Raw genomic sequence first — 25,021 nt, 5'->3', positions numbered from 1 at the left:
TCTACATCTGCTTGATTTCAGACTAATTTGTGGTGGCAATTGTGTGCTCAGAAGCAGAAGACTGTTGTCACAGTTTTTACAAGCCTCGCATTCGGGTATGAGACCTTCTAGGGGGTCGTGACCCACAGTGAAGAAAGCTGTGGGTGCCTCTAGGTTCAATGCTGATGCTGCCCTGTGGAGACTGACCCCATGGGGCCTACACTTGGGTGGGAGAGACAGACAATGCATGCTGTGTTGGTTTATCAAGAGGTGATGGGCGCTTACAAGGTAAGGGGCTGGGGGATCACTGATATTTTAAGATATTCCTACTTAAAAATATTTCCCATGTAAACTGCTTTCTTAAAAAATCCAGAATCACAGGGGCTAGAGGTGAAGTTCAATGGTAGAGCATCTCTCTCTCTCTCTCTCTCTCTCTCTCTCTCTCTCTCTCAAACACACACACACACACAGACACAAATACATGCACACATACACAGACATTCACACATACAGACACACACACAGACACACACAGACATATGCACATATACACACATACATACACACGTTACATAAGGCAAGGAGACACACCTAAATTTCAGGTTGTGGCTATGGCAATACTAATCTAATCTAGACTTACTTTTTTTTAACCACACATATTTACTTCTCTGTGTGTATGTACACACACGTGCATTTGCACACACACATGCATTTGCACACACACTCCTATGTCACTATGTGTGGAGGTCAGAGGACAACTTTAGGGAGCCTCTGCTGTCTTCCTGCAGTGTTGGTTTGGGATCAGATTTGGGTTATCAGGTGGAAGGCATCTTTATCTCTGTGGCCCGGTCTGTCTCTAAGAATGACTCTTTTTTTCCTTTTAGAAATAACTTGCATATCATGAAAGAAGTTTGTGGATGTTCTGTAGAAATATTTTATATGTATATGAAATTATTATGCTGTCAGCTGTCAGAATTCAAGGAAGAATGTTAAGTTCTTTAACACAACCTTAATCTTATTCTCCCAATATTCTTTTTTTTTCCCTAACCCTCTTTGATCCCAGGATTGAACCTGGGGTCTTGTGCATGCTTGGCAAGCACTCTACCGCTGAGCTGTTACCTCAGCTCTCTCCTTACTTTTTGTTTGAGACACCATCTCACTGAGATCCCAGGCTGGCCTTGAATTCACTCCATAGCCCAGGAAAGCCTTGAGTTTTTAATCCTCCTGCCTCAGCCTCCCAGCGATCTGAGATGACAGGCCTGAGCCAGGTGGCCCTACCTCACATCTACCTAGCATGTCCTTCTGTAGCTTCTGCCTTCATCTTACACTTGTATAGTGGTTTAAAAGAATTACCATGCACATGCATATATGTGTGTATATATATATATATATATACACACATATACATATATATGTATATATATATGCAGACATGCATAATGTCTGCACATTAGTCATTATACAGCATATGTGCCTGATATCTGCTGAAACCAGAGGAAGGTATTAGATCCCATGGACTTAGGGTTACAGAAGATGAGCTGCTGTGTGGGCTCTGGGAATCAAACCTGGGTCCTCTGGAATAACACCAGTGTCTAATCACTGGGTCATCTCTCTACAGACCATTTACTTCCTTAACAGAGAATGGAGGTAAAATTCTGATGTTGTGACTAACTATCCTTAGATCACATGCTGGTAGGGGTCTTTGATATAGACTTGATTTTGTGTGTGTGTGTGTGTGTGTGTGTGTGTGTGTGTGTGTGTTGGGGGGCTTATATATGTGAGTGCACTGTTGTCAGAGGCCAGAAGAGGGCACTGGATGCCCTGGAGCTGGAGTTACAGATGATTCTGAGCCACTAGATGTGTTTTGTTTCAGTACTTTTATCACTTTGACATTTCGTTTCTCATTGACTATCAATTTAGTCTCGTTTTCTTTGAGACAGGGTTTCAGGTAGCCCAGGCTAGCCTCAAACTCTCTATGTAGCTGAGAATAGATCTTCTGCCTCCACAGCCCGTAGCTGGCACTACGGGCCTGAGCTGCCACCCCTGGTTTCTACACAGTGCCAGGGCATTGTGCAGGCTAGGTGCACCGACAGAGCTACGTGAGCCCCAGACAGACTGTGGATTTTGTCCTCAGTGACCAGGATGTCAGTTGGCTGCCACCATCTGAATCTTGTTCGGTGAGTTCTTACACTCAGTGTTAGCTTTCTGGACAAGTATGCAGGGAGACACCATGAGACTTTCTTTGCTCCTTTGCTCCAGACATCCTGGCTACGCGTGGTGTCAGTGAGCACGGCAGGTGCTCCCCCCCCCCATCTCCCTCCTGGTGGATTTCCTGATCTCTGCGTGTGGCACACTTCTTGAAGCCCCTCTTGCAAATGTTGAGGGTGTGGTCTCAAGTCACTGTCTTGTTGATGGCAGGATGCCCTTTTTTCTCTCAACACCCCCCCTCTCAGAGACCTGCTGGGCCCAGCCTGGAAGAGATGGATGCTATGGATTCCTGGGGGGGTAGGGCGGGGTCTGTTCCCATCGGCCAGGCACTGGCTTCAAGTACGGTCCTCTCCCATAAATATCGACCTGTCACCTTGTATCATCTTGCTGTCGGGTTTCTCGGGTCAGCCACCCCTCCAGAAGCCCTACTAGGTTATCAGGCACTGAGTTTTAGTGGAAGCCACTCAGGCATTTAGAAGGAACCCCGAGTTCCATTACTGGCTTGGCGTCTGCCTCCAGATCTTTCTTCTGCCTCCTCCTGAGGCCAGCTCAGCATCTGGCAGACACGGCCGCTGCCTGCTGACCCCACTCTTTGGGATATATCCTTCTCTCTCTTGGCAGCTTCCCTTTGTGGCCTCTTCTGTCCTTAGGTCCCGTTACCGGGCGTATCTGTGCCCGTCTTGGAATAAAGCTCTTTCTTTCTCTCCCACACCACACTGTAGGCATTCACAAGCTGCCTACTGTGTGTGCACACGTTCCTTCTGGTGCCCTGCCCTTTACAGCTTTCAGCATGGAAGCTTTATATTCTCAGTCTAATCATGTATTGATTAAAATAGCAACCAGCCAAATAAAACAAGGAAAGCACATCGTGTGTGTGTGTGCGTGTGTGTGTGTGTGTGTGTGTGTGTGTGTGTGTATGTGTGTGTGTATGTGTGTGTGTGTGTATGTGTGGTGTATGCGCACGTGTGTACATGTGTGCATGCCTATGTGGGTATGTGTAGACCAGAGGTTAAACCCCTGTCCCTGGGGTGTTACCCTTTATGAGCTAATCACCTTAGTTTTTGAGACACAGTCTTCACTGGGACCTGGGGCTCTCTGGCAAGCTATGCTGCTGGATACCAAGTTCCCAGGATCCTCCTGTCTGGGACTATAAGCAAGTACTCTCCTTTTTCCGTGGTGCTGTCGATTGCATCTGAGTCCTCATGGTTGTGTGATAAGCGCTTTATCGAGCTATGTCCCCAGCCCTAAAGCCAGGAGACACTCTTACTGAATGGAGGTTGCATGTTCAGAAAGCACAGACCATGTCCTCCTGTACGGAATGGTTCACTCTTAGCTCCTCTCGCAAGTGTTACTGCTCCTTGTCAGGATTTATCCCTGGTGGTATCGGCACCTTGGCATGGAGGCTCTTGTCTTGAGGGGATGGACTCTCCAGAGCCTGGCGAGGCTTTCAGCAGCATCTCCAGCTTGTACCCACTAGATGGTGGTAGCATACCCTACCCCCAACAAGTCATGACCACAGACAAGTCTGCAGAGTGTTCCCAGGCAGGGAGGGTCATCCGGGCCACAGTCCTGTTTGGCAGGTCTACAGCCAAAGGGCCTGAGCCTCAGAGTGGTAAGATGTCCCCCTGGCTTGGGCAGAGTGAGACCAGGAGCCATCTGTCTGTGCGTCCTCCCACCCGACCCCCACCCCCACCCAACTCTCAGCTGCTGGGAAATGGCGTCTCAGCGCATACCAGAGAAGCGAGCTGGTGGGGCTGTTGTGTACTTGAGATTTTGCTCTTGGGAAAAGACCCGCTCTCTTTGCCAGAAGCACGACAGTCTATCCATCATGTGCCCGGGAGGGATGCGGATAAAACTTGCCAGAGGTTCTGATTCGAGGCTTGGTGCTTTCTTGTGGAGATCCTGCTCCATCTGGCTGCCAGACACTCTTCTGCAGCCATCTGAGGGGAGCCATATGTATTTCTTGCATTGTTGCTGGGTTTTATCTACCCTATACACTGCTTCTCATTGCTGCTGTGGGGAAGGCACTGAGAGAGTGGTCTGTGAGCCTGGGCCCTGGGGCCTGCCGGGACAGGGCATTGACGCTGGGAACTTCTGGCTCTCCTCATGGGCTGTACCCACTCTGCCGTGGTGAGAACCAACAGCCGGGCATCCTCCTGCCTCATCCCTCTGAGGTCAGATGCAGACAGAAGCTCGTGCGGGTTCTCTGGCCCGTGGTCTTCCCCTAAGGTAACTGTTGAGGTTGGGACTCTACTGGGGGGTGGGGCTAAGGGGACATTGGCCTAAAACTTACCTGCACTTGTCTGGCTGAGGAAGAAACCTTTGTACCTCGGGACTTCTGGAGATGGGCTGGCTTTGCCTGAAGAAGTGCCTCTTTAGATTTTGGTGTTTGAAATATAAAAGGATATCATTAGAGTGCTGACATTGTAATTGAGAAAAAATGCCTTCATATCTTTTCCCTTATTAAGTTTTTTTCTCTATACAGACTTTGGACACCTGCCTTAATTTTTCTCTTTTGAAGCCCAGGCTGTGGGGCTAGCACTTGGGTGACCTCCGTGGTGTACCACGTAGATAAGACACGACGGTGGGGGGAATTCAGGTTTGGTGGTAAGGAAATGTAAGCCAGAAGTGGTGATGCACAACTCATTCCAGGCGCCAGGCTGCAGAGACAGCAGGATTACTCCAAGTTACAGACTGGTTGACATAGCAGATTCCAGGTTAGCTGTGGCTGGGTAGTGAGACCTATCTAAAAAGAAAAAGTGTGGTCCCCGCCCCTTCTTTCATGGACCTTGAACTTGTCTGTAAAGCCTACGGAACCAGCCTTTTTCTTGTGGGTCTCTGTAGCCTTACCATTTCCCACCACAAGATGGCGTTCCTTGGGCTTGATTTCAATCCAGCTGTAGGTCAGGTCTGTAGTTGCATCCTGTCCTCCCCCCCCCACCCCCACACCCTGGGTCCCAGTTTGTGGTCAAGGCTAACTCGCTACATAGCCCAGGCTAGCTTTGAATTGTGTGGATCTGTCTGTCACCCCAGCTCACTGCTGGTTCAAGTCATCTCTCCTCTTCGGCTGTCCCGGTTTCCTACCCTGTAAAGTGGGTAGAGAATGTTCCCTCGTGCGTGTCACAGAGACGCCGCGTGGCAAGTCAATTGATGTTTTCAGAGAGATTAGTCAGCGATGGGGTCCATGGCATGAATAGCATAATTATAAACCGTGACGCATTAATTATAAACCGTGACGCATGGTGCATGGTATAATTGCCAGCAATACCTGCCGCAGGTGCTGGAGCAGTCCCCGTGGGCGCTGCTGCCGACCTAGTGTGACAGGAGGGATGTTTTGTCTCCTGCTTACTTTAATCTATATGAGGAGGAATTTCAAATTGTATTTTATAGTGCTTGAAGCTCAATGCTGCCTCCCCTGCTCTGGATTATATTTTTTTATTTGTGATTTATTAATTTGAAATATTTTCCTCAGAATAAGTATTAGACTTTTTTTTCCGCATCAGTGGTGTGTGTGTATATGTGTGTGTATGTGTGTATGTGTGTGCGTGTATGTGTGTATGTGTGTGCGTGCATGTGTGTGTGTGTACGTGTGCATGTGCATGTGTGTATGTGTGTGTGTGTGTGTATCTGTCAGCTTGAGAGTAATGGCTCTTGTTTGTCATCCCTTGATAGGAAGCTGAGGCAGGGGGATCATCACCTATTTGAGGCCAGCCTGGTTCCAGGATAGTCCAGCTATAGGCTGAGTCTCTCTCTCTCTCTCTCTCTCTCTCTCTCTCTCTCTCTCTCTCTCTCTCTCTCTCTCTCTCTCAAAAAAAAAGTTAGAATGAAATTGAACCTGGAAAATGCTGTGGTGTGGTGATGTGATGAGGCTGTGGTGTGGTGAGGCTGTGGGTGTGGTTAGGCTGTGGTGTGGTGAGGCTGTGGCGTGGTGATGCTGTGGTGTGGTGAGGCTGTGGCGTGGTGAGGCTGTGGTGTGGTGAGGCTGTGGCGTGGTGAGGCTGTGGTGTGGTGAGGCTGTGGCGTGGTGAGGCTGTGGCGTGGTGAGGCTGTGGTGTGGTGAAACAGTAGAGAACCTCTTGATCCAAGCCCTGTGCACTTTAGAGAGGACGGCTTGTTTCTTAGGGTTCAGTTTATCTAACAGGAGGAGACTCTGACCCTGCTCACCTGCTCCTTAGCCATGTACCCCCAGGCCTTGTGTCTTCTCCATAACACAGACCGGGGGCTGGAGAGATGGCTCAGCAGTTGAGAATGCCCGCTGCAGAGTCATGGTGTCTGGTTTGGATCCCAGCCCCCCACATAACGAGCCCGCTAGCCCACTGTAACCCAGCCCCAAGGAAACTGGTGTCAGCCTTTGGTCTCTGCATACAGAAGTGCACATCCTTACACACACAGAGGCACATACGCTGATGGACACACACACACACACACACACATACACACACACACACACACACACACACTAAACCTTTAGGGGGTGAAGTGGAAACTGATGGGTTCCTTAGAAAGTCAGTCGGATGGTGTTTTCCTAGGGCAAACATGTGAAGGGACGTTTAGCTGAGTTGGACACAGGTGTGAAAGGCTAAGGCAGATTCATAAAGGAACATTTCACTGAAGCAGACACAGGAGCGAGGATGTTCTGCTAAAGCAAGCACGTGAAAGGACACATGATGAAGGATTCTTTGCTTACAACACACATGTATTGGTCTGCCTTACATTGTGTAGTTGAGTTGTATTTGTTGGGACTCCATAGAGAGAAACACACCAAACAACCTCTGGTGGTGTGCTGCAGTTTCTTGCTGCTTTCTCGGACTTGGGCTGAGTCCAGGGAGCAGAGAGGAATAACTGGCCATGCTCAGTTTATTTTCTACCTTTTATTTAATCTAGGATCCCCAGCCCAATGGGGTGTGGTTACCCAAATTCAGGGCGGCTCTTCTCTCCTTAGCTGAATCTCTCTGGAAAGATCTCATAGGCGTGCCCAGAGGTGTGTCTCCTAGGTGACTCTAAACTCAGTCACGTTATCAAGATGCACCAGTGTCATGAGTCCTTCTCTTTGGTATATGGGCATAGTTGGGCTTCTCAAATCTGCACCTGCCAGGGTGATCACATTCCTTTCTTGTCTCCTTTTAACATGTACTGTCTGGGCCTCGTGCTCTGCAGCCCCTCGGGGTGAAGTTTGGGATAATCTATGTGTAAGGAATCAGGGTTAACAGGAAAACTCCAGGTAGCTTTGAATTAGTAACACTAGCATCTGGGCATGGTGCTACAGGCCTTTAATGCTGGCTCTTAGGAGGCAGAGGTAGGTAGTGCTCTCTGAGTTTGAGGCCAGCCTAGTTTGTATAGCAAGTTTCAGGACAACCAGGGCTACATAGAGAGGCACTGTCTCAAAAAGTCATAGTAGGGCTGGAGAGATGGCAGTGGTTAAAAGCACAGGCTGCTCTAAGAGAGGACCAAGTTTCAGTTCCCAGCACCCACATGGTGGCTCGCTGCAGTCTGTAACTCTAGTTCCAAGGTATCCGCCACCCTGTGTATGTACTGCATACGTGTGGTGCATACGTATGCGTGGGCTCCCAACCACCATACACATAAAATAAAAACAGTAATACTACTGCACATAAGACCATAGTGGTCTTATCTTTGTAACAGCCATGGTAATTTGGCATAGCTTATGCAAATGCTTATGACTATTGTGTTGGGGGACCTCTTACTAAATTGGATTTTGATTGGTTGTTTAGGATACTCCTTAGTGTCGACTTGCCTTCCTGTGAAATGTCTCTGTTGTTTCCCATGAACCTTGTGAGGTTAAGATAAGCCCTTCAGGATGAGTTGGGCACAGATAGGAGGAGTAGGCAGACCAGCCATGTTAGGATTCTTCCCGAGACTCACCCAGTTCAACGCCTTAAATTATTGAATTGAGGAGGCTAAGGAACCAATCCTTGGAGCTGGGTGTGGCAAGCTTACCTGTATTGTCGGCATTTTTGGAGGCAAGGTCAGTAGTTCAAGATCACCTTCATCTCCATAGTAAGTCTGAGCCTGGACTACACGAGACCCTGTATTTTTTGTTTCTTTTTTTTTTTTTTTAAGATTTATTTATTTATTATAGATAAGTACACTGTAGCTGTCTTCAGACACACCAGAAGAGGGCATCAGATCTCATCACAGATGGTTGTGAGCACCATGTGGTTGCTGGGATTTGAACTCAGGACATTTGGAAGAGCAGTCAGTGCTCTTAACCGCTGAGCCATCTCTCCAGCCCCTGAGATCCTGTATTTTTTTTTAAGCCTCTGTGAGATAATATCTCAGCGGGTAAAGGCACCTGCTGCTAAGCCTGAGGACTGAGTTTGATCCCGCATCATAGAAGGTCGGGACTGCAAATTGTCTTCTGTCCCTCACAAGCAGATCATGGCAAGCTCACACTGCTTCTTACAATTGAGATGAGATACATGTAACAAAATTAACCATTTCAGACAGGACCTTCCAGTGACATTTACTCTAGTGTCACGTGCCTACTATGTCTGTCTAGTTTTAAGCAACTTTCATCCCCTTCGAATAGCCCAGTGCCCGTTACTTGTGGTTACTTTCATTTATTTATTTATTTATTTATTTATTTATTTATTTATTTATTTTTCCTGTCCGGAGCCCTTGGAAACCACACATCTACTTTCTGACTCTCTGGATCTGCTGATTTTGTCTGTTTTGTAAAAATGGAATCCTGTGACATGTTCCCTTTTTTTTTTTTTTTGACATGTTCCTTTTATGCGTGGCTTGTTTAGTGTTATTAGGTTCAGGAGTCCTATAGCATTTATCCATACCTCACTTTTTGATGGCTGTATAATATTCCATTGAATGGATGTACCACATTTTGTTTATTATCCCTTCATTAGTCTATAGACACTTGAGTGGTCTCTACCTTTTGGGTATTGTGACTGGAATCATGTTGTCTTGGTTTGTTTCTCTGTTTCAAATTCTTTGCAGTAAGGCCTTTGTTGCATTTGCTCTCTGGGTGGTGATTATACAGGTTAGGAGAGCTTGTTCCAATTCTAACAGTTGCTATGTCTACATTTTGTTTGCTTCAGAATACTCTACATCATGTTGACTTTGGCTGGGTCCTGTGGCAGACAGCTCATGCCCCCCCCCCTTTTATTCTGAGAAGGATTAATGTTTTGTTGCAAGTGTCCTAACTCAGTCCTTGGACTTACAGTGGAAAAACCATGGAGAGACAGGATTTCTCAGTGGACTCCTGGTACCTGCTCAGCGGTCCAATCTTGTCCTGCCCCACCTACCCACAGCTCTCTGGGCTTAAGTACCTCATCCCTTGCCCACGTGTCCAGAGGAAGCATCTATGGCTTTGGTTGACCCTCCCCCCCAAGTGCTGCTAAACTTTGTGCTTCGGATATGTAGGCAGAAAGGTCAGCTTCACAGCAAGTTTGAGGCCAGCCTGGACTACATGAAACTCTATCTTAAAACAAAACGTCTGATTCTAGCCTGGCTCAGTGGAACAGACATGGGGTCCCAGCTACTCAGTGAGGCTGAGGCAGGAGGATTGAATACTCGGCATCTAGCTAGGCTACACGTGGTAGTTCAGGGCCAGCCTGGACAGCTTAATGAAGCCCTGTCTGAAAATACAGGGTAGAGGGAGGGAAAGGATGCCCTGCTGAGTGAGTCCTTGCCTCAGCATGCAGGAGACCCTGCCTTTGACCCCCAGACACCACCCAGTTATGAGCTTCCAAGGCTTTGTCCTATTTGTGAAATCTGTATCAAACCTTCATCTGAAAATGTATGTTGGGATAATTCTCAGAAGATTTTCTGGGGAAAAGAAAGTGAAATTTACTGCTAAATCAGCTAGAACCAACAAAGATAAATCCTGGTGGCAAAGAAAGGAATGGGCACAGCTGCTGGGAGAGGTCACCTGCTAACGCACACGGTCGTTACATCGGGGCTGGTATCCCACAATCCCCCAGAACTCAGGGCCTGTGCTTGAGGGTTTGCCTGCCATGATGAGACTCCAGGCTGTGGAGTGAGGAAACCCTGAAGGATTCTCTGGAAGAAGATGAGGTGGAAGGCTGTGACTGAGCGCAGCTGAGCCTCACGGGATCCTGCGAACCCTGGAGACTAGCAGCTCTCAACCTGTAACGTAATATAGTCAAATCAGATTTGTAACAGTACAAAATTACAGTTATGAAGTAGCAGCACAATTTTTTTATGGTTGAGGGGTCACCACTGCATGAGGAAGGTTGAGAGCCACTGCTGTGGACGGACGGATGCTGTCACACACCCGTCAGCTTCACCCATCAAAGGTTGCCTGTGGCGTATTTACTCTGTCTCACACTTGAACCTGCCTGAGGACTGGCTTCCCACTGGCTTCCATAGCTGAGCTGGAGGTCAGAAAGCAGGAGGCAAATGGACTGGCAAGGCCTGGAGGTTGACTGAGAGATGGCCCCTGGAACTCAAAGTTGGTTTAAGAGGACGAAGCCGCTCCTATGGTCCCCCACTTTTTTGAATAATCATTTGAAGGCTCTCCCTCTGTCCCTAAGGCCTCAAGAATGTGAGCTCTCTCTCTCAGCCTGGCTCTGGAGAGATATGTATAAGCTTGTTTTCCTGATTTGTTTTTAAAGTTAATTAATTTATTAATTTTCTCTGTCTCTTTTTCCTTCTCTTTCCCTCCCACTTCCTCTTTACCCCCTCCTCGTGTGTGTGTGTGTGTGTGAGTGTGTGTGTGTACAGCTTCTATATGGTGGTTAGAGGACATCTCTTGGGAATCGGCCCTCTCTTTTGGCCACATGGGTCCTGGAGATTGAACCCAGGCTGACCGTGCTTGGTGGCAGGTGCTTTACCTGCTCAGCCGTCTCTCTGGATCCCCATCCTCTGATTTCTTTGTGTCTTTGTCTGGTTTAGGATGCATACTGTGTGGTTTCAGTGTGTGCAGAGGCCAAAGGATAATCTTGGATGTCACTCCTCAGACACTGTCCCTCTTTTGTTTCTTTTTGACATGTTTATACTTGTGTGCATGCACATACACACCTGGGTGAATGTGCCCATGCAGAAGTCAGAGGAGAGGCCATCAGGTGTCCCGCTACATTGTTCTCTGCCATATCCCTTGAGGCAAGGTCTCTCACTGCACTCCAAGCTAGGCTGGCAGCCAGCAGAGCCCCGGTCTCCTTCTGTCTAGCCTCCATGGTGCTGGGGAACAGGTGTGCCTGGCCCTTTTGGCTTCTTTTGTAGCCTTGGGATTTGAACATAGATCCTCATGCTTGTGTAGTGTATTTTTTTCTCCAGCTGCTGTGACAAACTTCCCTGACAAAGGCAACTTAAAGGAGAAAGGGCTTATTTTGGACCACAGTTCCAGGGCTCAGTCCATCGTGGTGACGACAACAGGGCTTCTGGGGTTTGAAGCTGCTCACCTGTCTCATCTATAGACAAGAGGCGGGAGGGAAGCATGCACACTGTTGCTCAGCTTCTGTCTCCACTCGCCACAGTCCAGGATGGCAGCCAGGGGATGATGCCACCCACAGTGGGCAGCTCTTCCTGCCTAACTGAGGAAGAGCACAGGTGTGCTCAGAGGCTTGTTGACAAACAGCACTAAACACCTCAAGGGAGCAGGCATGTTCCCCACTGGGCCATCATCTCCCCAGCTCCTCTCCCTTTAATTTTTTTTTTTAAGACACATTCTTTCACTGGCCTGGAGCTTGCCAAACGGGCGAGGCTATCTGGCTGGTGAGCCTCAAGGGTCCACTTGCCTTCCCAATGTTGCAATTACAAGCACACACCACCATGCCCAGCTTTGAAATTTATTTTGTATTATTATTGTTGTTGTTGTTGTTAGTAGTAGTAGTAGCAGCAGTAGTATTTAAGATGTGGATTCTGGGGATTAATCTTAGATCCTCATGCACTTCACTGACTGACCCATTTCCTCAGCTTCCCTACATTCTTTGCTCCTACCCCATTTCTTAACAACCATCTAAGCCAGCTGGTCCAATGGACCCACAGCCACCAAGCCTGTGAAAGCTGTACAAATCCAATTAGATTTTAACACAAGATGAAATTCTCTTTAAAACATGAATAATTTGGAGTCTCCAACAGTGTCATCGTTGAGGACAAGAAGAAATGAAGAGAAATCTCTTTTGCTCCACCACGCAGGGAGAGATAAGCGTTCAATTTTCTCCTTCCGAGTGCTCCAGCCGCTGCGGTGACAGTGACGCACTGCCTCGGGGGCACCTGGCAGGGTGGGACTCCTGTGTTTGGGGAAAGCCCAGCAGCTTCCCTGCACACCAGTGGTGGGCTAGGCCATCTTTAGCATGACAGATGAAGGTACATCCAGTCTCAAGTGCTCCTGAATCAAAAACTTTCTGAATGCAAATGTAACTGGATAGCTAGAAATGTCCCACCTGACCATACGCTGCAGTCAGAATGCGGGCTTGCTGGGCTGGGGAGAGGGGTTGACCTGTAATGCAGGTGTGAATTCAAGCTGCAGAAGCTGGTGTGGTGGTGTGCCTTTGCCAGGCACACTCTGAAGAGACACAGACGGGTGATCCCCAGGGGCTTACAACAACAGCAAAATGAACAAGCAAACCCACCCCCCCCAACTAACACTCAAAGATAGACAGCACCTGAGGAATGACACTTGAAGCTGACTCCTGATCTCCACATGCAAGCACACACATGTATGTAATTCTTACACATGCAGCCATAATACACACACACACACACACACATACACACATACCATACACACACCAGTATAATAAAAATATTGTAAAAAGTTATTCAGTCTAAACTCAAGGTATGATATATAGGAGAGAGCTATCCATTTTCTGCTCAGGAGTAGAATAAATCCATGTATATGAGCAGATATTCCAGCATCTAGGAAAGCCTAAAATTGAAACTATGTCTGACTCTGGGCATTTTCTCTAAGGGATAGTCAGCCTTTAACTCAGAGCTGAGCTGCTCTATATTAAAATTTGTGAGCCAATGCCATTTTTTGAAAGAAGGTTCATCTTATTTTTAGTTAAGTATGTGTGTGTGCTCATGTGCACATGTATGTGGGTACCCATGGAGGCCAGAAGAGGGCGTTAGTTTTCCTGGAACTGGGCTTACAGACAGTTGTGACCTGTCACAAAGGTTCTGAGAACGGGACCCTCCTCCTCTGGCAGAGCAGCCATTGTTCTTAACCACCGAGCCACACACTTCTTCCATTTTTAAAAACTGCAGTGACATTCTCAGAATCAGCGCTTATAAAGTCAGACCACCAGACCTTGCTGTGTGCCACAGCGTCAAATATTTGGCTAAAGCTTAATTCTTTATATAATTAAACAAGTTCAGCTAGCCTGTTGATGTGCAAACTTACTTTATTCTTTGATAAATGGCAAAGTTATTTGTATAACACAAAATCGTTTTGAAACCTATTTCTTTGTGATTTATTTGCCAGTGTTTGAGTTGAGCGTGTGCTTTATGTGCTTGCTTGTCATGGTCATGTAAATTTCTTAGGTGAGAAGGGTTGCAGATGGAAGGACTGTGGAAGCCTTGGGAAGCCCGTTCCATGCACATAGAGAAATTCATGCAGTGCCCGTGGCCAGTCCTGAACACCCAACACGCCGTGGTAATCCCTTGATGTGCTAGATCCACCAGTTTTCTGACTAGAACAGAGAGGGGCAGGCCTTAAATCAGGTGTGTCTCAAGTTCTAGGTGTGGGGTGGAGAGATCTGTGCAGGGTGATCTAGCCTTTCCTTTTCAAGTCAGAACTGGGTTGAAAATAAGTCAAGTATGTCAACAGTTCTTTTGAGCTGTGGGTACATATAGGTTCTGTGTTTCGATTTAGGATTCTTAAAAATCCCAGACTCCTGTGCGTCAACGAGAAACCACTCTTCTGGTGACTCACATATCGAGACAGCCTCCACTTATTCCTACCCTATCAGGGAGTACCTCAGCGAGAATGAGATCAGGGGGAAGGCAGCCACTTGCTCTAACCATGGACTGCATATGAAAAGGGCAACAGAACCAGGAACAGGAAGATGGGCATTGTGGGAAATGCCTGGGGTTCCCAAAGCACTCAGGAAGCTGAGGCAGGAGGACTGCTGTTAGTTCAAGTTTAGCCTGGGCTACCTAGCAAGAGCATATCTCAAAAGAAAAGATCCAAAGAATAGAAAGGAGGATGGCTATGAAGTGTTGGAAGGTTGGGAATGGCGGGGCATTTTTAGGGGGTGGCTTAAATGGACTCTGGAGCCTCCTGTGGTCATCCCTGTGGAGCTAGAATGGTGCTCCCATCTGGAGACTCTGAGTCACTGGCAGGTGTGTGTGTGTGTGTGTGTGTGAGCATGTGTGTTCATCTGGGTGCACAAACATGGGCATGCACATGGGGACAATAACAGAACATTGGGTGTCATTCCTCAGGCGCCTTCCATGTTTGCTTGAGAAGGGGTCTCTCATCAGCCCAGAACTTCAGCAAGTAGACTGGCCCAGCGATCTTGTCTTGAGCACTCACTGCCATGCCTGGCATGTCACATGGGTTCATGCCTGGCATGTCACATGGGTTCTGGGGATTAAACGCAAGTCCTCAAACCTGCAAGACCAGCACTACCCGCTGGGCCATCTTCCCAGACCATCAGCAGATTTCCCCACCGGGCCATTGCACCCCGACCTTAGCTTAGTGTCTGTGTCGTCTCCCGCCTGGATTCCACAGGACTCTGTCCACAGCGCCGGCCCGAGAATGTTGTCCACAGTGGGATATTTTTTCCCTTTCCTATCACAAATGATTCTAATGCACAAGAAGAGTGTCCCTCTGAGCTTCCGAATGTGTGCCCAAGCATTTGGGAAGAAGATAATGATCTCTAAGCAGACAGGTGTGCCTCCTGTCACAAATGAGTTATTGATTTACAGAAGATCAGATTTGCTCTCTGAAACCATCTGCCTTAGAATTGCACTGGGCCGTCTCTCCCTCCGGCTGGTTTGACCCTGCAGTGGGAGACCAGACGCCTCTCTGTCTCTCCTGGCAGAGGGGGAGGTTGGAGGATTCCTGGGTACACACTTGCCTTTTGTTCTGATATAAAATACCTGCTGGGTCGGTGGTGTGAGACAGGGGGACCCTCTCCAGAGCACTGCTAATGCATTTTTGCCATGAAAATGACCCGGTGCAGATGAGGCATGCTGTGTAGACATTCACAAATTGTACCCACATAAAAGTTTTAACTGCAGAACATGGTCCCGAGGATAGCTTCTCAGAAACCACTGCTCTCGCTGGCTTGTCATCCCTGTTGTCTTTGTCTACCTCAGGGGTCCCAGCTCTTCAGGCCCATCTGGTAGTGGGCTGTAGTTTTCAATTCAAGGCCTGGGGGTGCAAGGGCGGGGGATGTGTGCAAGCTTGTCATAGCCAGCCCAGTGCTAGCACATCCGTGGTCCAGGTCCGTTCTCGGCAAAACTGGTCTCTCCCATCCATGGGCTCTCCGATCTCAAGCCCTGTTCTGTGCCTTGCTGTCTCTTTTGTTACTTTGTTACTTTGTTATTTCATTACTCGGTTACTCCCTTTTCAGAAGCACCCAGGGTGCCTGATCCCAGGGCTTTTACATTGGTTGAATTTCTCCCCGGAGTGTTTGTCCTTGGATAGCACAATACAGTTCCTGGTGGATTCTAGGCTATTTGTGTGTGTATGCATGTATGTGCATGCCTGCACACTGTGTGTGGACGTCTGTGGTTGCGCATGCCCGTGTTTGCGCGTGCACGTGGAGGCTCCAGGCTGATGTCTGGAGTCATCCTCTGTCGCTGTTCACCTTGGTACCGAGGCGGGCAGGCTCTTCCCATCAGACCCTGAGCCTCCCCCATATGGCAAGGCTTGTTAACCAGCTTTCTTGGGGATCCCGCTTCCTCTTCTGACACAGACCACCACACCCACCGGACACTTAAATAGATTTCCGGGGTTCTGAACTCTGATCTTCATGCTTGTAGGGCAAGAACTTACCAATGAGCTATCTTTCCAGACCCTGTCATCACTGCCTTGAACCCAAATATTGAACGAAATATGTGACAGTGACCAAGCTAACTGGTTATCAGTCTCTGCTTTGTCTTGTAATATCTAAAATCATCTTATGTTTGACCTGTTTACCTTTTTCTCTCAAAAGCTGCTTCCACAAGGCTGGGACATTTGTCTGTTGTGTTTCTGTTATCTACGTTCAGCCTGACACATAGAGGGGCTCACTGAATATGTGCTTAACCCCAGAATAATGTGCTAGCTAAGAGTGTGCCAGATTGTAGTCCGGGACACTTTGTGTTCCTATATAATTGGTTTTGTGATACTTTCTGGGGAGATGTGGGCAAATCTATATTTGTTCCAGGTAGGGCACTGAAATCAAACCAACACAGTGATTCCACTGAACCCATCCTAGTGAACCTGAAAATTTATAGGGCTAGGGCTTGGTGAGGAGTCACTAAGGGGCGTGGGTAAGGCATTACCCACAGGAGCATGCGTGAAGAGTTGCTTACAGGAGCATTTTCACTTAAAAATTTCATTTACAATTGTGTGTGTGTGTGTGTGTGTGTGTGTGTGTACCTGAGGAGGACAAAAGAGGGACTCAGATCCCCTGGAACTGTAGTTACAAGTGCTTGTGAATGCTCATGTTGGGTATTGAGAATAGAACCAGGGTATTTTATGAGAACAATATGTATTCTTAACCACTGAGAATCTCTCCAGTCCCAAGCATTGATGTTTCCTGCGTATGTTTTTTAGGGCAGGGGCAGTGGATAAAATGGAGGTTGGGAGGAATCATCGCTAGGTGATTAGTTACCACGTTCCTAGCACTTCCCTCAGGGTCCTGACCTAGGGTGCTGAGCCACCACCCTCTAGGGAGGCCGTTAGACAGGGAAGCAGGGTTTTGGGTCAGCTTCTAGAGTAGAGAGTGGTGTGTCGTCTTTTGTCTTTGGCATCTATAAGCATGTGACCCATTAAAGATAGCTTAGAAGCTTATGAATAATTTCTTTAAAAACCAGCCTAAAAATGTAAACTGTCTTAATCCTAATGAGCTGATTGTCCCAGTTTTTGAGACTTAGTATGCTCTGTGAGGCATGGAATTGAAAAGTTCCCTTCTCCTGCCCCCGCCCCTTGCACGGCTAGCTCAGCCGATGGGGAGGAGGGGTAGAGACTCGTGGCCACCCTGCAGGCTTGCTGAAGAGTGACTCACCTTAGTGAGGAGTAAGTTCATCTCTTCGCAGCAGCAGCACCCCCAAGTTAGGATCTAAATGCATAAATGGGACGCATCCTCGTTGGCTGTAACTGCCAGCTTGACAGTCTAGAGTCGCCTGTGAAGGGCGGCTCAGGTGAGGGCCTTGTGAGCAAGAGGGATTGTTTTGATTATTAATTGATAGAAGAGGCCCAGCCCACTGTGGGCGGCACCATTCCATGGACTCTTTAAACCCCACCCCAACCGCACACCTCCCCACTCCCTTCCCCCCCATCAAGCCTGTTTCGTAGGGCCTTGTGAACATGCCAGACTGTCTTGATTGGTAATGGATAGAAGAGCATGGACTCCTAATATGTGCCCCCCCTCGCCCCGCCCTCGCTCCGCCCCCGCCCCACCCCCACCCACCCCCAGCTAAGCATGTGTCTCTGAGCCAGCAAACCCCAAGCTCTGCTCACTCGGTGGTTCTGCTGCCAGCTCCTGCCCTGGCTTCCCTCAAGGATGGCGTGTAAACTAGAAGTCTAAGCCGAAATAAACCCCTTTCTTCTCCAAATTGATATTTGTCAGATGAGTGGGCGTTTGCATTTTTGTTTTCAAAGCATAGCAACAGTTGGAAATTAGAGCAGGGTGGGGTCAGGAACGTATAGATCAGAGAGTGCAAGCATGTGCGTGTGTGCAAATGTGTGTGTGTGTGTGTGTGCATTCATCTGACAGTGTGAGTCCCTTCTCCTTTCCCCCTCTTTTTCTAAGTTAACGTCTTTTCGTGACTGTTGGTTCTTTTGTTCATTAAAAGAAGTTCACTGAATTACTAAATTAAAAAAAAATCCTAATAGACTTTTCATTAGACACAGGATGGTATGGGGAGGGTGGCATCTTTACACCACGGCTGCCTCGCTCACTGCCGCCTGGCATACACCATTCCACACCCTCCATCGACTGGCTTTCCGAGGTGGACAGGTGGTGCTATCCCCGATGATGCTCTGAGGCTAAGGCCGCATACCACAGTGCTTACTGCCGCGGTGCATGGCTCCCCGCTCCTTGCTACATTTTCTGCTTGGTTCGTTCAGGCATGGAGGATTGCTTTTTAGCTTTTTCAAATTCATTCACCTGTCTGGCCATATTGGTGCCTCATTGGTTTTATAACTTTTAAAAATGTTTTTACAAGTATATATTGTATTAAAGCATGGGTTTCGTTTTCATTAGGGTGTTTCCATGCGTGTTCATAATATATTGACTATATTAATTCCACCATTACTTCTCTCCTCCCATCTACCTTCTGGTTCCTGTCCTCTTCTGTAAACTGCCCCCACTCCAGTCCCCACCTGCCCCGTCCCTCTCAATAGGTGTCACATAAGAGAGAGAGCCCAAGTCAGACTCACCTCACTTACCATGATAATCCATTTTCTTGCAAGTGACAATTTCATTCTTTTTTTTATAGACGAATACTGTTTTATTGTATATACCATGTGTTCCTTATCTGTTCAGCTGTTGAGGGGCGTCTAGGCTGGTTCAATATCACATAGCTGTTGTGAGTACTGTAGTTGTAAGTGTGCATATGGAAGTCTCCTTGTGCTGATCTGTTTGATTGCGTTGAATGCATACCCCAGAGCAGCAGAGCTGGCTCACATGTTAGTTCTGTTTTTAGGCTCTTGAGGAACCTCCACACCTGATTTCGCACTAGCGACACTAATCTACATTCCCCCAAAGAAGTCCAGCCTCCCTTTCCGATTCCTCACCAGTATTTATGGTGATTTGTTATTAAGATATTCTATTATCACTTTACCTACCGTCACCTCAGTGTCCACCCTCCTTAGTGGTTCTTGGAAGCCTGGCTTTACCACTGAGGCTGGATGAGTCTTGACTTGTCACTTAGAATCACACACTTTCTACATGGTGGCTCCTTTCCTTCTCCAGCTCTTTCAAAAGGAGGAGGCAGCATCGACTTTTAGAGATTAAAAACAGCCAGGCCCCCTTCCTCCAGGTCTCAGCTTGCAAGGGATGGAGCCTGGGTTTGTCCCAGTCAGCTGTCACTGGGAATGTGTGCTCATCCCTGCTTACCTCCATCTCTCTCGTGGTCTTCAGTGACTTTTAGAAAGTGTCACTGAGCACCATCTGGATGTGATCCTGTGTTGTGGATCCCAGCTTTCCCAGATGGGATGATTGGTTACTTTCTCATCGCTGTGATAAAGGCAACTTCAAGGAAGGAGAGATTTATCCTGGCTCACAGTTTCAGCGTGGCGTGCATGGTCCATGGAGGGAGCTGGAGGCAGCTGGTTACCACGGTCGGGGGCAGAGAGTGTGGAATGCTGAGTTTGAGTCAGTTTCTCCTCTCTGTGAGTCAGAGTCTGTACCAGCTGGTTTTGTGTCAACTTGACACAGGCTGGAGTTATCACAGAGAAAGGAGCATCAGTTGGGGAAGTGCCTCCATGAGATCCAGCTGTGGGGCATTTTCTCAATTAGTGATCAAGTGGGGAGGGCCCCTTGTGGGTGGTGCCATCCCTGGGCTGGTGCTCTTGGGTTCTATAAGAGAGCAGGCTGAGCAAGCCAGGGGAAGCAAGCCAGTAAGAAACATCCCTCCATGGCCTCTGCATCAGCTCCTGCTTCCTGACCTGCTTGAGTTCCAGTCCTGACTTCCTTTGTGATGAACAGCAATGTGGACGTGTGAGCTGAATAAACCCTTTCCTCCCCATCTTGCTTCTTGGTCATGATGTTTGTGCAGGAATAGAAACCCTGACTAAGAGTCTCTAGCCTGAGGGATGGTGCCACCCACACTTGCATGGGTCTTTCTACCTTAATGTGGGGACTCCCTCACAGACTTCCTGCTGCTAGAGGGTTCTAGATCCTGTCAAGGTGACAGTCAACATCCCATGGGCACTTCCACTCCCCTGAGGCTTGGGTCCTTTTTATATTAATGTGATACCAATTCCTTTCCCTTCCCAGTATTCCCTCCCTGTCTGCCATCTTTGCTAGTGTATGTGGTGGAGAGAGAAAGGGTAGGTTCTTGAGAACAGTCCCTTTGCAACTCTAGATTAGGAACCAGTCAAGAATGGAGGAGACACGCAGCTGTGCAGAGGACAGCTCTTAGCCAATGCCCATCCCCACACCATCTTTCACACCCTCCCCTTGCATCTTTTTTGTTTGTTTGTTTGGTTGGTTGGTTGGTTTTTTGAGACAGGGTTTCTCTGTGTAGCCCTGGCTGTCCTGGAACTCACTCTGTAGACCAAGCTGGCCTCAAACTAAGAAATCTACCTGCCTCTGCCTCTGTCTCCCAAGCACTGGGATTAAAGGTGTGCACCACCACTGCTGGCTACAGGCTGTTTCTTATTGGGGCCAGGGATACAGGGAGCCTGAGAACCTCTGATGACACTAGGGAGCCATCATTCTCCACTCAGTATTTTCCAGATGGTTTGCTTGGCATTTCTAGTCTCCCTAGTTGAGGTAAATATTTGGAAGAAACCCCTGCCATGTTGTTCCCCAGACTGTTCATATTTGATTTTAAAAGCCTGTTCATTTGTAGTGGCTAGAATTTGCCAGCTCCCCCACCACACGCACTCTTCCCGCTTCTATCTCCTATGAGACTTATCCACTGAGACTCCTGCTCACATGCACCCTCACAGGAAGCCCTAGTGGACGTGTAAGCGTGAGGATCCCACTGTTAATGCAAAAGGAGAAGGTGTTTGTTTAGGGGGTCGTGCCCCTCCCCACCCCTACTTCAAAATCACCTCCTGTGGATTTAAATGATAGTCACTAACTAAGCAACAACCTTGTGGCTAGCCATCCACAGGGGAAAGACCTGGCCTCCTGTGTATATACAGTATGCAGTATATACAGTGTTGATACTGCTGCGGCAAAGGTGCTATGAACCGTGTAGCTGTCTTCTTTGTTTTCTAGTAATAAGGTTGAGGTAGACGGTAATAGCTTTTGTGGTTCATTATGATCAAGATACATTTTTGATGCAGGATCCATACATCCTGGACTGGCCTTGACTCTTGTTTTAAAAAGTATTATATATATATATATATATATATATATATATATATATATATATGCACATACACACATATATATACATACATATACATATATACATACACACGTGTGTATGCATATAAATAGACATATGTCTATACACTCATGTGTGCATGTACACATATACACAATGTGTGTGTGCGTGTTGTGAAATGCTACACATGTGTGTATCATATGTGTGCTTGGTGCTTGCTCATGGAGACCAGAAGAGGGCACTGAATCCAATAGAGCTGAAGTCACAGTTGTGAACCACCATATGTGTCCTGGGAACTGAACCCAGGTCGTCTGTAAGAGCATGTGCTCTTAACCACTGAGCCATCCTCTCTTCTGGCCTTGAATTCTTGAGCTTCCCAAGTGATGGACTCCTTAATTTTTGCTGGGTCTTCATTTCTACTCAAAATTTAGCAAAATGGCGGTGGGGCTGGAGCTCAGTCGGTAGAGCGCTTGCCTAGTGTGCATGAAGGAAGGTCTGACCAAGGCTCGGACAACACACCCTGGACCTGGTGGCATATGCCTGCAGTCCGAGCGCTCAGGAGGGGGAGGGTCAGAAATTTAAGGTAGTACTTAGCTACATAGTGATTTAGAGGCCAGCCTGGGCTACATGAGACCCTGTCTTGAAAAACCACTAGTGGTGTATGTGTATGTGATTCATTTACACATGTACATGCATGTATGTATTCTATAGTTTTGATATCTCATAGCTGGCCATGTAAACATTAAAGTATATTTTGGGTTTCAGCACCACTTTGATTTCACAGAACAGAAGAAAGCTAGTGGCTAACTTTCGTACTAAGCAACTTCTTAACATTTTTAAAAAATCAATACTCTCTTCACTGATTGAGTTTTAAATCATGTGAAGAAATGAACGCAGGCCGCAGCGAGGCCCCCATCTGCTCATCGGTCTGCACTGAGTGCTTCATGGGCAGGAACGGCTTCATCGTCACAGGAGCTTTTAAGGGTCAATATTGTTATTCCTCTTTTAAAGATCAGGAAATTGATGCTTAATGAAAATGCTTAAATAACTCTCCCAAGGTCACGTGACTGGGGAAGCAGAGCTGGAGAAATAAAGCTCGTCTGCCTGGCTTCGTGGCCCGGGGGAGTCGGCCTCTTGTTGGTCTAGAGTAAGCCTTCCGAACAGCCAGTGGCTTTCTCCACATTCTTTTTCTTTTTGTATTATTCATTTTTAATTTATTTACATTTCAAGTGTTATCCCCTTACCCAGTTTCCCTCACTCCCCAAACCCCCTATCCCATCCCTCTTACCCGCCCTCCCACCCCTACCCCCCTACTCCCCCACCTTCCACCCCCCCACCCCCACACCCCAACCCCCCCCCCCCCTTCTATGAGGCTCTTCCTCCACACACCCAGCCACTCCCACCTCCCAGCTCTGATCCCCCTACACTGGGGCATTTATCAAGCCTGCATAGGACCAAGGGCCTCTCCTCCCATTGATGCCTGACAAGGCCGTCCTCTGCTGCATGTGCAGCTGGAGCCATGTGTATTCCTTGGTCGGTGGTTTAATCTCTGGGAGCTCTCGGGCGGGGGCAGGGGGGAGGGTCTGGTTGTTTGATATTGTTGTTCTTCCTATGAGGTTGCAAACCTCTTCAGCTCCTTCAGTCTTTTCTCTAACCCCTCCATTGGGGACCCTACACTCAGTGCAATGGTTAGCTGCAAACATCCGCCTCTGTATTTGTAAGGCTCTGGCAGGGTCTCTCAGGAGACAGCCATATCAGGCTCCTTTCAGCAAGCCTTTCTTAGCTTCCACAATAGAGTCAGGGTTTGGTGACTGTATCTGGGACGAATCCCTAGGTGGGACAGTCTCTGGACGGCCTTTTCTTCAGTGTCTGCTCTGTGCTTTATCTCCAGATTTGCTCCCATGCATATTTTGTTCTCCTTTCTAAGAAGGACTGAAGCACCCACAGATTTATTTTTAGAAGATTTATTTATATGAGTGATTTATCTGGATGTATGCCTGCGTAGCAGGAGAGGGCATCGGGTCCCATTCCAGATGCTTGTGAGCCACCTTGTGGTTGCTGGGAATTGAACTCAGGACCTCTGGAAGAGCAGACAGTGCTCTTAACCACTGAGCCAGCTCTCCAGCTCTCCAGACTCTTAATACTTTACAAATTTACCATTGTCACAGGATCGGGGATGTGCTTCTTTTCCCCTCCACACTCTAAAAGAAAAGATGGACGGAAAGGCCCGAGGTTTCCCACCTCCATTTGCCAGCTGCTGGCACATGGGACAACTTCCAAGCCAGTCTCAGGCTCCAAACTCTGTGTTTTCCTGCTTAAGGGCGTACCAGACCCTGAGATCCTTCCCAAACTCCTTTAGCATTTCAGAGCAACCCAGAATTGTGATTTCTACCCCCGCTCCCACCCCACTCCCCATTCTCTTGTCCATTCACAAAGTGCCTGTTTCCCAGGCCTGAGGTCCAGCCTGTGTGGGATACCCAGTCAGGATCAACCTGTGCTGTTTTCCTTCCTTCCTATTGTCCCATCAAGTTCAAGCTACAGCTTAAGGCATTGTTGTTGTTGCTGTTGTTGTTGTTTTGTGTGTGTGTGTGTATGCACCTGTGTGTATCTGTATGTGAATGTACCTTTGTTTGTATGTGTGTGCACTTTATGTACCTGTATGTATATGCACTTTGTGTGTGTGTGTGTATGTGTGTATACCAATGTGTATGGACCTCTGTGTGTGTGCACCTTTGTGTGTGCACCTGTGTGTACTTATGTATGTACTTTTGTTTGTGTGTATATGTATATACCTTTGTGTATGCACCTCTGTGTGTGTACACCTTTGTGCTTATGCACAAAGAGGTGTGTGCACTTGTATGTATACACCTGTGTGTGTGTGCACCTGTATGTATGCACCTGTGTGTGTGCACCTGTGTGTGTACCTCTAGTATTTACCTGTGTGTGTGCACCTGTATGTATGCACCTGTGTGTGTATGCACCTGTATATATTACCACGAACAGAGAAGTCCCTGGGCTTCCTGCTTATGCACAAAGAGGTGTGTGCACCTGTATGTATGTACCTGTGTGTGTGTGTACCTATATGTATGCACCTGTGTGTGTGCACTTGTATGTATGCACCTGTGTATGTGCACCTGTATGTATGCACCTGTGTGTGTGCACCTGTGTGTGTGTACCTATAGTATTTACCTGTGTGTGTGCACCTGTATGTATGTACCTGTGTGTGTGTGTGCACCTATATATGTACCACGAACAGAGAAGTCCCTGGGCTTCCTGCTTTATCGTTGTGACCCAATCCCTTCAGACAGAGTCTCTCACTGCTAGACCTTGCTCTTTTTTTGGGTAGCCTGATTGGCCAGCAATTCCTAGTTGTCCTCCTAGTGCTTCCCTGCAGGGCTGGGGCCACAGGCACACACCATTCTTCCCAGACTCGTGTGTGTGTGTGTGTGTGGGGGGGGGGGGGGATAGGGAGCCGAACTCATGCTTGCATAGCGAGCTTTCTTACACACTCAGATGTTGCCTCAGTCTCTATTTATGTAAGGACATCTATTTATGATAAGATCCGCTTGTCTTTACTTCTTTAACATTTCCCAGTTATATTCTATAACAAATCAGCATCTTGTTAGATACTTTTCTTTTGAGACAGTCTTATGTAGCTTAGGCGGGGTTTGAA

At 47.7% G+C, this 25,021-nt stretch overlaps 1 protein-coding gene across 3 annotated transcripts in view; it reads left to right on the top strand.

Annotated features, from left to right (window-relative positions):
• Positions 1 to 25,021, top strand: part of Osbpl10 (oxysterol binding protein like 10) — a 246,906-nt gene that overhangs the window by 88,225 nt on the left and 133,660 nt on the right. The window contains exon 1 of one of the 3 annotated variants that reach the window (XM_052187054.1): positions 4,136 to 4,416. The exons of the other annotated variants lie outside the window; for them this stretch is intronic. Within the exon in view, the coding sequence (XP_052043014.1) occupies positions 4,294 to 4,416 (123 nt within the window). The 5' untranslated portion in view covers positions 4,136 to 4,293. Of the gene's footprint in view, positions 1 to 4,135; positions 4,417 to 25,021 lie in introns of those variants that run through there. 3 annotated transcript variants of the gene reach the window in all.

Source organism: Apodemus sylvaticus, chromosome 7 (assembly GCF_947179515.1).
Source record: "Apodemus sylvaticus chromosome 7, mApoSyl1.1, whole genome shotgun sequence".
Lineage (NCBI taxonomy): Eukaryota > Metazoa > Chordata > Mammalia > Rodentia > Muridae > Apodemus > Apodemus sylvaticus.
The sequence above is the reverse complement of the archived record's forward strand: the minus strand, read 5'-3'. Positions and strand labels throughout refer to the sequence as shown.